This window comes from Podarcis tiliguerta (assembly GCF_965153285.1).
Source record: "Podarcis tiliguerta genome assembly, chromosome: 10".
In the NCBI taxonomy this organism is placed as follows: Eukaryota; Metazoa; Chordata; class Lepidosauria; order Squamata; family Lacertidae; genus Podarcis; species Podarcis tiliguerta.
The window spans coordinates 62,859,601-62,873,206 of record NC_139543.1 but is presented as its reverse complement, the minus strand read 5'-3'; the positions used below and the strand labels follow the sequence as shown (position 1 = coordinate 62,873,206).

Below are 13,606 nucleotides of genomic sequence, written 5' to 3'. Positions count from 1 at the left end.
TGTATGTTTGGAATGTGTCCAAGGCTGTGTGTACACACTGCACAAAATGCAAAATTCACCCTGCAAGTACAGAACTGGAAGCGTGAGAACAGGCGGCATCTAGTCCTCATGGGTTTTTTTTTTTGGAAACTGCTTGAGAAGGAAACCCACGGGCGGTGTTTTTACAGGGGCTTTTGTGATTCACGCAGTTGCATGCTCATGATCCAGAGAAGAACCTGGCTGGATTTCTGCACATAGCAAGTCCCTCCTTCCCTCTGCATCCCCTTGGAATGCCAGGACCAGCATGCAGTGTGTCACTTGAGATGCTGCTGCTTGCGAGAGAAAACACCTGTAAAAAGCAGGGGAGGGAGGAGACAAGGATAGCAGTATCTGCTCTGACTTTTGCCAGAGTTTCCAATGTGTGCAGACAATTCTCCTGCCTCCCAAGTGCTTTCCTCCTTGCTTTAGCGGGGAAAGATGAAGGGATGGTTGAGGGCATCTTCCCTTTGCCCAGGAGCCCCACTTGCCCAGGAGACCGCATGAGGCTCCAGATCAGGAAGCCCCTTCTTTGCTTCTCGCCTTCTCCTCTTAGCATCAAATAATTGCAGAATCGGAAGAGACCCAAAGGGACATCTTTGGGTTGCCTTCTTTCCCCTGGGCTTTGGTAAATAAAACTGTTACCTGAGTATACTTTTGAAAGCAAATTACAGTGCTATGGATGTGCACATGACTGCCTGCAGAAAAACGAGAGCACAGGTCACTGCCTCAAGGAGCTTACAATCTAAAATTTGACCTGTGCACTTCCTTCCTTTGCGCGCATAGCTTTTGAGTCCTGTTGGCAGTGCAGAATACAGCCCTGGATATATTTCGTATGGCTATGGTTACCTAGCCTGTGTGCATCATCTGTTGTTGTTTTTTTTGTTTTCTAATCGTTGCGAAGTTGCTGGGCTTAAATCTCTGCTTGCTTTTTTTTTTAAAAAAAAGTTCCGTTGATTTTGCTCTGCATTACAATCCACTTGCTTTGCTCTTCTAAAAGAGCCTGTGATTTCCACTTCACCCTTGATTCATTTCCTTCAGGCCTTTTTAAAGAGCTGCATCAATGTATTACACCCCAAATCATAGTTGGTTGACCCGGTTCTAAATAAGGTAAAGTTGCTTTTGCTGTTTGGGACTAAACATATTTACCTGGCATCCTTGGACACCTTCCATGGCCCTGATGGGCACTCGCCAACACTGAAGCCTGCCTTGTGCCCAGCCCCTCCTTCTGTGGTCGGCGGGGGGCAACTATGAGCCACCACAAAGTTTTCCACATCCCCAGCGTCCATTTCAAGCACACTGTGTTCCACAAAGAATCCTGGGAACTCTGGTTTGTTAAGTGTGCAGGGGATTGTAACCCTGTGAGGGGTAGACTACAGTTCGCCAGATGCTTTGGAGCAAGCCATGACTGCTACAATGGTAGAAAATTTCTTTAAATGTGTGGCGTGAATTATTCTGCTCTGATGATAGCAACAACAATAATAACAACAACTTTTATTTATACCCCGCCCTCCCCAGCCAAGACCGGGCTCAGGGCGGCTAACGCCAAATATAAAACAATTGATTGAAATACAGCTTAAAATAAAGATTAAAATACAGCATTAAACCATTAAAATTAAAATGCAGCCTCATTTCAATGGAAACTCAATCAAAAACTTTTTGGGGGTTAAAAATGTCAAGTCTTCACCAAGGCTAACTATCCAGACTGGTCCTACGTGGGCCAGAAAAAGACAGGGAAGTCCCCAAATAGGAGTTCCAACACATATGGCTCAGGACCTATGCTATAAACTAGTTTCTGTACCCATTGAAAGGTATTTTATCCCATCCCGAATGTGTGGTACACTTAGTGGTAAGGGGCAGGCTAATAACTGGGTTGGAGTTCCCAAGGAACCTAGTATCCCCATCTCCAGTGGTGCTTTCCAAAAAATCTAGCCATTTACCCATCATCTCTCCCACTTTCTAGCATTTAGAAATACTCCTAAGAGGACATATCACATGCTGAGAATGCTGCCATAAGCACACTGATAACACCATTCCTGAATTTTTCCAATCTGTTCTAAAAAAAACAAACTAGCCATTTCAGTTACACGGCTGGCTATAACAAACGTCTCTTCTTCTTTGGCGATCACTCGTAGCCGAGTAAGATTGTCTTCCATAAACATGGTTTTAACAATGCGTCCATAGGTGACTCTGGAGGCCAGTTCTGGATCCACACGTCCTTCCACAGTGGGGACATAGTTTTCCGGGCAGGAGTTGATCACGCTGAGGGTTTGCCAAGCGTGCCTTCCTCTTAGCACATTTCTCCTTTAGTCCTGAGTTCAAGCGTCTTCAAAGTCCATGACACTTTTGGTAAAGGCTGTTCTCCAACTGGAGCGCTCGCAGGCCAGTGTTTCCCAGTTGTCAGTGTTTATACCACAATTTTTTAGGTTTGCCTTGAGAGAGTCTTTAAACCTCTTTTGTTGACTGTTGAATAGTGGGCAGACATGGCAGACGACACAGCGATTTCTCCAAAGCAGCTCTTTATTTTGTAAGCTGGAACAGAACTGAACAGCAAACAGCTCAGCCAGCCTGCTTTTATCGGCAGCCGACTGTCAACATTGTAGCAACAACAACCCAGGGTTTCCCGCTTAAAATAACTGAAGTGGACCTGAGTGAAAACTATCTACAGTATCCCCCTGCTGGCCCAGGGTGAGAACTTCAGTACATAACATTGACCACCAGCATTACGCTTTCCATTTTTAAGTTCGGAATAGAGTAGTTGCTTTGAAAGATGATAATCAGGCATCCGCACATGACTAGTCAAACGGCTATAACTATAACAAACGTCTAATGTGCTCTGACACACATAACAGGCTCCCCCTGCCAGCTTTTCTGTAGCTAAGCAATAAAGTGCAGTCCATGAGGTTCTACACCCCCTCTAGCCCCATACTTTTGGGGCATAAATCCCCTAGCTTTTAACTGGATCTGGGGGTTCCATTAGAAACAGTAATTCGTTGTGAGTTCTGGGACTTGTGGCTCTGTGACAGGCGGTTCCCAGAATTCTTTGGGTGAAACAGTTTGCTTTAAATGTTTGGTTATGTATGCAGCCGGGGTGAGCTTCACTGTGTGGTTCCCCCTCGTGTGGAGAGAATGGGAAATTACGGTGACAATTTCTTTTTTTTCTTCCTTTGAAAACTAGTCTTCGTTTGAGGGATCTGGTAGATTTTTTTGTTTGTGGGGTGGATGGGAATATACCGTATTTTTTGCTCCATAAGACTCACTTTTTCCCTCCTAAAAAGTAAGGGGAAATGTGTGTGCATCTTATGGGGCAAATGCAGGCTGCACAGCTATCCCAGAAGCCAGAACAGCAAGAGGGATTGCTGCTTTCACCGTGCAGCGATCCCTCTTGCTGTTCTGGCTTCTGAGATTCAGAATATTTTTTTTCTTGTTTTCCTCCTCTAAAAACTAGGTTCGTCTTATGGTCTGGTGTGTCTTATAGAGCGAAAAATACGGTAGTTTTCCAGTAGAGCAGAGATGGGTAACATCACCCTGAGCTATGGCTCCTCCTATATTTATTTTCCCTTTCTTCAGTAGCATGGTTGCTTTTTTAAAAAATTGTGGCTTACTGCTCTTTGTGTGTGCTGAGGAGGGATTTGATGTAAGAGAGAAAGGCATGGGAAAGGTGTTTTTTGGGGGGTCACAAGAGAAAAAGGTGGTCACTCAAGGGATCAGGACACTTTTGGGTGGCTGAGGGTGATGGAGTTGGAGGAGTAAAAAGCCACAAACACAAAATATCTGGATGTGGGAGCAGATCGAGAAGGGAAAAACATGGCTGCAGAATGAGGCCACAGGAAGCTGCGAAGAGGAGTTTGTGCTGGATCTCCGCTAACCCAGAAATAGTGCTTCAGGTTAAGAACTTTGCTTCAGGATAAGAACAGAAATTGTGCTCCGGCGGCGCGGCAGCAGCAGGAGGCCCCATTAGCTAAGGTGGTGCTTCAGGTTAAGAACCGTTTCAGGTTAAGAATGGACCTCCGGAACGAATTAAGTACTTAACCGGAGGTACCACTGTATAAACTAGGCACCAAATGGCTCTTTAAATCAAGGTTGCAGTTGCCAAAACAGAATGTCTAGTCGCCATTTTTGGACAAGACGGCTCTAAAATCTTATTTTTCATATGATGGGCTGACTGTGATTGATTCTCAGTTAAAGACCTGGCTAGTTCAGATGACCACCTTCAGCTCGGTTAAGAACTCTGAGCACCTACTATTTTTCTTAATGGTGACACACGGACCGTTCATAATGTAAGAATATTCTTCACAACTGTGAGCAGGGCAGTGGGGTGGGGTAAGTGAAGACAAGCTACAGCAAAGCGTTTGGGTTCCTGAAATCCATCCCGATTGTGCAGATAAAATATAGCCGATAGAATTCTACAGGATGAGGTATTAGTGTGTGAAAACAGCCCAGATCCAAGGATCCCCAGGCATGAGCCTCCTGGTGGCAGAGATGTCAGGTGCCATCTTGGTGCCCTGGCATCTTCACTTGGTCGCAAGTGGCCAGTAGCCAGGTGCAAAATGCGCCTGGCACCTGGCTAATTTTGATCACTGGTCCCAGGTTCAATCCCCAGCATCTCCAGGTAGGACTGGGAGAGACCTCTGTCTGAAACCCTGGAAATGCATCTGCCAGTCAGTGCAGACAACACAGAGCTCGATAGACCTGATTCAGCATGAAGCGTTTTCCTCTGTTCCAGTGGCAAATGCTGCAGCCTTTTTCTTTGGACTCAAGCTCTGATCAGCTCCTACCAGCACAGCTAGTCCTGTCAATGGTGATGGGAGTTGCAGAGCAGCAGCAGCAGCATCCTGAGGGCCACCGATGAGCAAACCCTGTTCTAGAGGAAGCCCCTAACTCTTGTGGTACTCCCTTTCTAGTCTCCATAAAGTTGTCGGGAAGCACATGCATGCCTTTGTGTATGCGTTTCCGTGTGAAAAACCTCTCCTATGTTGCAATGCTCGCCTGTAGCAAAACTGCCACTTCCGTGTTTCCTGTGGGAGACAGGCAAAGTTTCAACAACTTAGTCAAATGCTTCCCCTGTGTGACTGGCTCTTTAAAAACCCTTTCCCCCAAGCCCTGCTTCTTCTTTTTGTGGTGAAATGCTTTGCCCAGAATGGGCTCCTCTCTAGTCAATCTTTTGCCTTCTTTGGTGTTGATCTCTTTCTCCATCTTGTCTGCATTGCTGAAACAAAATCGCAACTCCTGCTCTCGGTGATCGGGATGGAGGCGGTGGGCCCAGTTGCCTTGAAATGGTTCCTGAGGGACCTCCACTGAAATGAGCTGGGCGGGGGGGTGGATACACAGTCAATGGAAGTTGTTGTCCACCCTCCCCGCATTCTCCTGCCCCAGGGGTTTTGGGGAGGAGACCTTCCCAGCTATTGGGCCCTTTCGGGAAGTGAATGAAATAGCATCTCGAATAATCGTGGCAATCAAAACAGTTGGATCGGATGGGTGCGCTTGTGCTTATGGAAAATTTCCTGTGCTTTTCTTCTTCTTTCTCTCACTGCAAGATGGGGATGTGACTGTTTAGCTCAGAACCTCGCAGATGGTTTTCTGGGGAGCCTCAGATGTTCCTCGCTGTTTGGTGCGGCAGACAAACATTCTTGATACTGATCTTTCCCTCTGCAATGCGCAGCCATAGGGCAGTGCTGAATTCATTCCTCGGTGCACACACTGCATTCAAAACATTGCCAGGGTGAGGCCTAACAAGCCTGGCCAGTGTCTGGGATTAACTGTTTGTGATTGCCCTCATTTGACTTAATTTGGCCCACCAAACGACTCGCGAGTGCAGCTTAAGCAAACTTCCAGTCATGCGATGTCATTTGTCATAGGTTCATCTTTAAAGGCAGTCTGTATTTCCCTTACATTTTATGCACCTCAATCTCCCTACAAGGGAATCGGATGGGAAAACAGCATTACAAACAGTGCAAAATGTATGTGGAAAATATGTGGTGTTTCTTTCCCCCCTTTCGGCCTCGCCTATCACCAGGATTTTTGTCTCCAGAAGGCTGGTGAAGTTTGAATCTAGCCGTCGGGCTCAAAGTGGTTCTTCAAATCCCTGCCCAGAATCTTTGGCAAAGGACTCAGGTTCCTTGGCAGATGACGTCCCATTGAAAGGGTTTCCTGAAGGGAATAAATTTTTAAAATCCAGCTCCTAAAATGTTTTTGAGAATGGAGGCTCTGTTGCCATTTGCCCTGAACGCTGGACACAAGCGAAGCTCTAAATCTTAGGAAATCAAGTGTGTTAACATCTAAACAGGTGTGAACGTGACGAATAAAGGGTCTGACTAACCTGTGATATTGTTAGGACTCCCATCATCCATGGCCAGATTTGCTGAGGTTGCTGGGAGTTGAAGTCCATCAACATCTGGAAGGCCACAGGTTAGCCACCCTTAGTCTAGATCAGGGTTTCCCAAACTTGGGTCTCCAGCTGTTTTTGGACTACAACTCCCATCATCCCTAGCAAGTCAGGGATGATGGGAGTTGTAGTCCAAAAACAGCTAGAGACCCAAGTTTGGGAAACCCTGATCTAGACCCTTAAGGACTGGTATATTTTTATATCAACAGTAATGAATATGGGATTGTACCTAAAGCATTTTCCCCACATGTAGCTAAGTACAGTGGTGCCCCGCAAGACGAATGCCTCGCAAGACGGAAAACCCGCTAGACGAAAGGGTTTTCCGTTTTGGAGGTGCTTCGCAGGACGAATTTGCTATGGGCTTGCTTTGCAAGACGAAAATGTCTTGCGATTCCTGGGGGTTTTTTCCGCTCCCCACCCCCTTTTTTTCTAAGGCACTAAGCTGCTAATAGCCTTTTAGCAGCTAATCCACTAATCCCTTAAGCCTTTAATAGCCGCTAATAGCCGCTAAACCGCTAATAGCGCTAATCCGCTAATGGGCTTGCTTCGCAAGATGAAAAAACCGCTAGACGAAGAGACTCACGGAACGGATTCTTTTCGTCTTGCGAGGCACCACTGTATATTGCTCCTAAACTGCTTTTCTTAGGAGTGTAGCTGCTAATTTCCAGTTTTCCTCTGACGACTGGGCCCCCACCCTCTTCATCCTGGTTAACCAAAGCTGGCTTTAAAGGAGTTGTGTTTTACAATGCAGAGAGTGGAGGATGCATTTTATACATTGGTGCGAGAGATCCGCCAGTACAGATTGAGAAAAATCAGCACAGAAGAAAAGACTCCTGGGTGCGTGAAAATTAAAAAATGCCTTTTAATGTGACAGGGTAAGTTTTGTTCTTGTTTAAAAGGAAAAAAAAAAAAGTTCGGCGGGGGAAAAAAATCTGATCACCAATACGAATCAAATCTAACTTGCAAACTTCTCTTTGGTGATTCCAGTAATTTCAAAATGATTGTAAGTATCAGCCAATCTGTTTTAGTGTCGCCACTCTCCTTTAAGAATATAAAGGTTTTTCTCTGTGGTTTCAGCTGTGGATGAACTTGTACGGTGCATTGAGAATGTGCCTTTCTCTTTTGGAAACCCCTTTCTGGTGGGCCAGGAAATTTAGAAACAGACTTTGTTTGGAGCCAGTTCACAGAAGGTTTCAAACTCCTTGCCCCTTGAATTTTCAAGACTTGATTTTGCTCTCAGCCATATCGGGGTGAGCAGCCTCCATGCCTTCTATTTCTGCGTGGCCCCAAAGGCCCTTCTCTTGTTCTCTTCCCTTAGCAGAACGGAACAAGCCGAGCCGTGTGCAGTTGCCTCGGTTAATGGCTGCTTTCTTTAGAATTGTGGGCCGAAGCCCACGCGCCTGCCGTGATTCTGGCAAAGGTCAACTTATACGATCCAGGGTTCAAAGAACAACCCGCTCAACTTTTGATGTCTGTCCCTCGAAAACAGATAACACATGCTTACCCGCTCAGGCTTAGGAATATTCGCTGATTAGTTCTGCTAACGAATCCAGCGCACTTACGCATGCAGTGTTCTCCCGGGAGGTTGTGCCCCTCTCCTGAACGCAGTAGAAGGGGGTTTCAACTAGCCTTGCTTCACACCTTGAGTGGTTTTGCCTGGTGGGATGTATCCTTAATCTCCGATGATGAGCTCTTGTTTGCTAGGAGGTGTGTGTGTAGAAACTAGTGTAAGGTAAAGGTAAAGGGACCCCTGACCATTAGGTCCAGTCGTGGCCGACTCTGGGGTTGCGGCGCTCATCTCACGTTATTGGCCGCGGGAGCCGGCGTACAGCTTCCGGGTCATGTGGCCAGCATGACTAAGCCACTTCTGGCAAACCAGAGCAGCGCATGGAAACGCCGTTTACCTTCCTGCCAGAGTGGTACCTATTTATCTACTTGCACTTTGAGGTGCTTTCGAACTGCTAGGTTGGCAGGAGCAGGGACCGAGCAACGGGAGCTCACCCCTTGGAGGGGATTCGAACCGCCGACCTTCTGATCGGCAAGTTCTAGGGTCTGTGGTTTAACCCACAGCGCCACCCGCGTCCTAAGAAACTAGTGTACAAAGGGGAAATTGACATTTCTTGCTGTGCCCACTTGTGCCTATGGTCTCTCTCACCACGGGTGTGTGCCCCTCGCCCCCAAATGTTGCCCAGAAGGTAAACTTTCATAGGGTTGCGTTCCATGAACTGCTAATAAGATGCAAGGAAGACAGGTGTGGTCTTTGTGATATGTTGAATGGGGCATTATTACCTGGAAAGGTGAGCTCTTCTTCTTTGGCGATCACTCGTAGCCGAGTAAGATTGTCTTCCATAAACACGGTTTTAACAATGAGTCCTGAAGTGACTGTGGAGGCCAATTCTGGATCCACACGTCCTTCCACAGCTGGCGACATTGGAAAGGTGAGCACTGCCAACCTCACTCAGGAAGGCAATGGGACCCCGCTTTGCGTTCTGGACAGCTGGTCAACCATGAACATAGCTGTCAACTTTCCCCTTTTCTTGCAAGGAATCCTATTCGGAATAAGGGAATTTCCATTTAAAAAAGGAAACGTTGACAGCTATGACACTGAAACTGAAGACTGTGACAAACGGGGACTTTGGGGACGGTCTGATATAATAGAGCTGCCATCAGATGGTATAACTAGGTTAGCTCAAGTTAGCCACTCTCCTGAGATGAGATGGTTAATATTGAGCTGTTTATGACGAAGAAGACGTATACGAAACCAAACTTGATGTAAGCGTGTTCCCGTTCTCTGATGCAAACAGAGCGGGATACTTCATTGGGTGGTGGTTTCTGATTGGCTAGCCTGAGAGCAGATTTGATGTGATGTTTCCTGCCCTTAAATGATGCCCTGTTGAAGCATCAGAAATGTAACATCTGAGGAACAGGATGAGCTTCCTTACATGAGACGATGTCATGGGAATGATAGAGAGGTCTTGCTGGCATAATCAGGTTGACATGTCAGCAGAATGAATGGACTGATGAGACTTAAACTGAGGTATGTTTCCCTTTTAAAAGAAAAACTTTAGTCTTCCTTTGTGTGCTTGCTTCTTCCATTGGTGTTATTTTTAACATGCTCTCTGTCTTGCAGACATGTTCTTGGTCTTGCTTGCTTTGTACTTATGACTTTTGGATGAATAGAATAATAATAATGTGGGTGTAATGGGACTAGTAGGATTTCTCTGGGAAAAAAGACCCAATTTCACTGTCAAAAATTAGTACTTCGGGTCATTTCCAGCTGTACAACTTTCTTTTTAGCTCAAATACAGACCTCCCGTAATGTTTCCAACAGCAGTGAATTGCTGCTTTGATTACAGTATTTGTTTCAGTTTAAAAAAGTGATTTTTGCCTATAAAAGACCTGAGACCAGTCTTTCGCCAGTGATTTTGCCTTGTGGATATTTGAACTGCCTGCAGTATGATCTCTGCACACACCAGTAGACTACATTTACGGACACAATGGTCTCCCGCCATCTTGGATTAAACAATCCAGGACGCTGGCACCCATATTTGATAGTACGATAATAAACACCCAGGGGTAATGTTTTGCCTCAGAAATATTACTTCAGTTGAGAGCATCAGGTACCTAGGATAAGAGAGGGGAAACCTGATGTAAAATACACAGACAAGACAAAACTCGAGATGAAACTGTTTTGTTTTCTTTATATTTATTTTATTTTATTTACAAAAATATTTTTAGGCTGTCAATTCATATCAACTATATGTGGTGTACAACAATATATACAAATAGCAGGGCACATAAAATACATACAAAATAATGATTTTATCGTTAGAATTGGGAAAACAAAACTCTTAAATTCATTTTACGCACATTTTGTACCAGCTACATAGCAGTTTGTGTGAGTGATGTTCTCACTCATTATTTACATACATCATAGAACTTTTTTAAATTATATTCTCCCAAATTCGGTAGAAAATATGGACAGCAAGAGACACAGATCCTTAAAAGTTGCAAAAATTGGAAACCATGCTTCAAACTTCTTAGTCCTGGGTGAGAAGGGATATATTGGCTAATTGAATCCTCAAAGAGGAGCAAGTCCTTTGAGCAAGAACCACACCTAGGTCACTATCTGTAAAAAATAAAATAAAATAAATCCTCTCTCAGCTCTTCAGAAAACATGATAAAAGTGTACAAGTACCAACCATTGTTCAATTTCTCATGACTATTAAAAAGATGACTGCCTTATTGAAATTGCTCATCGCATTTTCATTAGCTAAACGAAACCCCGGCCAATTCAAGTGAAAAGGCGTCATTTGGTATTAAAAGGTCTGACATTTCTTTGCAGGGCGTTGACGATGCCTTCTACACATTAGTCCGGGAAATCAGAAAACACAAAGAGAAGATGAGCAAAGACGGCAAAAAGAAGAAAAAGAAGTCGAAGACAAAGTGTATAATTATGTAAATGCAACTTAACCCTTCGTCCTTAAGGTGTACGTCGGTAAACGTGATTCATTTTTGTACCATTACACTAAATTATTAGCACACACGTTTCTAGCATTACTTTAAAACAAACACCTTCCCTCTCTCCCTGCTTTGTGAACCCATCGGATGCCTTTTCTGGATGCCTGCTTTTAAGTGACAGTGGAAAGCATTCCTAAAGTGCCAGTATTCCTGGAGTTTCGGTTCTTGAACCTAGCGATGCCTGTGATCAATCAAGAACACGCGAGAACATTTTTTTCGGTGGCATTGGGTGCATGCGAAACTTGCTAATGTCTTCTGATTCCCCCACCTACTCCTCCTTTCTTTTCTTAGGAAGTTGTGACTGGCTGCTGCTGCTGCTGCTGTTGTTTTTGCAGGAACTGCCTTACTGGTAGAATTGCCTTTGCTTGGGGCAATGGTTTCCCGGGGTTGGTTTCTTGGGGCAATGGTTTCCCGGGTGGTAGTCCCTTCATTCAAGAGCAGGAGGGGTGAATGAGAAGACGGGATGCTTATGGTGGCCCTCCCTTCCCTGTTACATCCCATGGATTTCCTCCTTGGACATAGGTTGGAGGAGAAGGAGGAACAGGTATCTCATTTGAATTACCGTATTTTTCGCTCTATAAGACTCACCAGACCACAAGACTCACCTAGTTTTTGGAGGAGGAAAACAAGAAAAAAAATATTCTGAATCTCAGAAGCCAGAACAGCAAGAGGGATCGCTGTGCAGTGAAAGCAGCAATCCCTCTTGCTGTTCTGGCTTCTGGGATAGATGTGCAGCCTGCATTTGCGCCGTAAGACGCACACACATTTCCCCTTACTTTTTAGGAGGGAAAAAGTGAGTCTTATAGAGCAAAAATACGGTATCTAGAGCATGGTGAGGGCTGAGAGGGCCTACAGCAGCGGTTGTGCCACAGAGGCCCTGTGTAAAGTTTTGGGTTCCTGTTGAAATGCAGCACTTTAGACCCAGGTGATTTACAGGAACAGGGCGTTCCTGAGCAGGCGAGGACCATGACACGGTAGGATCGGGGCCTCTGCGCTATATAGAGAGTTGAGAGGAAGCAAGCTGGTTTTTACGACCATGGGAGGCCTGCTTCAGGCAAGGAAAATGGACCTCAAGTTGTCACAAGAGGGGAGCTGGGAAACCTTCCACCAATGCGTGGACCAAAGTACCGTGTTAGGGGTGCAAGGATCAAGAGCTCCTCAGGACCCAACATTTAGAGAAAGATGGTGCTTGTGGGAAAGGGGTAGGAGAAGAAGCCCCTTTCAGATGTGGGATGCCAGAGCTGGCTGAGTTGGCAATGGCCCCAGGAGTAGCCAACATTGTACCCTTCAGATGTTGGGACTCCAAAACCCATCATCCCCGACCAATTCCAGCCAGCATGATGGGAGTTGTAGTCCAGCATCATCTGACTCTTGCGGTTGCTGAGGTGTAGGCGATGGGAGCCCCTTGCCTGAAGCTGGTCCTGGGTCTTTGTTAGAAAACTGAGGTGGTTTAACCTGCAGCCTCCCAGGTGTTGCTGGACTCAAACGCCCATCAGTCCCTGCGAAAATGGCCAGTGGTCAAGGATGATGGGAGTTGTTGGGAATACAATGTCAGGATGGCGACAGCTTCCCTGTCCCTGTGGTATAAAAGGCAACCTCCTGTTGCCTTTTACATAGGGCGGGGAGATCTCCCAACTTATTTTCTGCTGTGTTTGTGATAAAAGGACTGATCGGCGCAAGCGATCCTGGTTTTCCAACGCACTTTTTTTGCAAAACGGTTTTGGTTCTGCTGACTGCAATATTGATAACACCTCCTTAGCCTTCCTTATGTATAATTTCTGCTTCTGGGCACCGTTTATTGTAGCGTTTCCAATCAACTTGAATGAATGTAAGGATTGCGGGTTTTTCACAGAAGCAAGTTTCTTTCCCCCAGCCCTCCCAACCTCACTTCCCCAAGGCAGTCTGCCGTGGGTCACGCTTAAAAATCTAACTATTTTTTCTATTAAAAGTGAAAATGTAAAAAAAAAAAAAAAGAGGGAAAAAATTCAAATTGGATTGATTTGTTGAAATGAGCCATCTCTGCCTTTTGGCTAAGACCAAGTGTGTGCATATAGAATATACACCGGGGGGGGGGGGGGCGTTTCACAAAAGCGTTGAGGTGCCAAGAGTAGCGTTTTGTTTTGTCTTTTGGAAGATGATGTCAGAATCAATGAACAGCAGTAACTTGGTGGGCTGTGCCCTTTAGGCTGTACAGTTTTCCCAAACCTGCCTAACAATTTAATTTAATTCCATTGTCGTGTTTTTATGTTGAAAATAAGCCTCCTTCCCACCCTCTCTCTCTCTCTCGAGTGCCAAATCTCCTACTAGGACTATTTCTTAAAATGCAATGTGTTTACCTAGAATGTATTTTAACTATTTTTGTATAGTATAAACTAAAAAAAAATAAGAAAAATACATGTTTTGTACATTGTGCTTTTTGTTTTCATTTGAGGCAAAATATATGCAATGTGACCCAGGTGATGGACATTTTTTTTGGGGGGGGGGGAGAACCCCCCCGTCTTTATTTCAATCCTGTGACCTCGAAACATTAAGTCACACCTGAAGAATGACCACTGTTCATTTAAACCCTTACAGATGTTTTTATCAGCAGCATGTGCTGTGAAGCGATATGAAATCTGTCAAGTTTGTCACAAAACAACACTGCTCCTGTTGTAATTAATAAATAAAAAAGTCTGTGTTTCTACA

General features: G+C 45.2%; 1 protein-coding gene across 6 annotated transcripts in view; it reads left to right on the top strand.

Annotated features, from left to right (window-relative positions):
- KRAS (KRAS proto-oncogene, GTPase) overlaps positions 1-13,606 on the top strand; it is a 42,789-nt gene extending 29,183 nt beyond the window's left edge. For 3 of the 6 annotated variants that reach the window (XM_083402365.1, XM_083402367.1, XM_083402362.1), the window contains 2 exons: positions 7,152-7,275; positions 10,746-13,606. In XM_083402365.1, coding sequence (XP_083258491.1) covers positions 7,152-7,271 — 120 coding nt within the window. In that variant the 3' untranslated portion in view covers positions 7,272-7,275; positions 10,746-13,606. The remainder of the gene's footprint in view (positions 1-7,151; positions 7,276-10,745) is intronic. The other 3 variants (XM_083402366.1, XM_083402363.1, XM_083402364.1) reach the window with 2 other exon arrangements.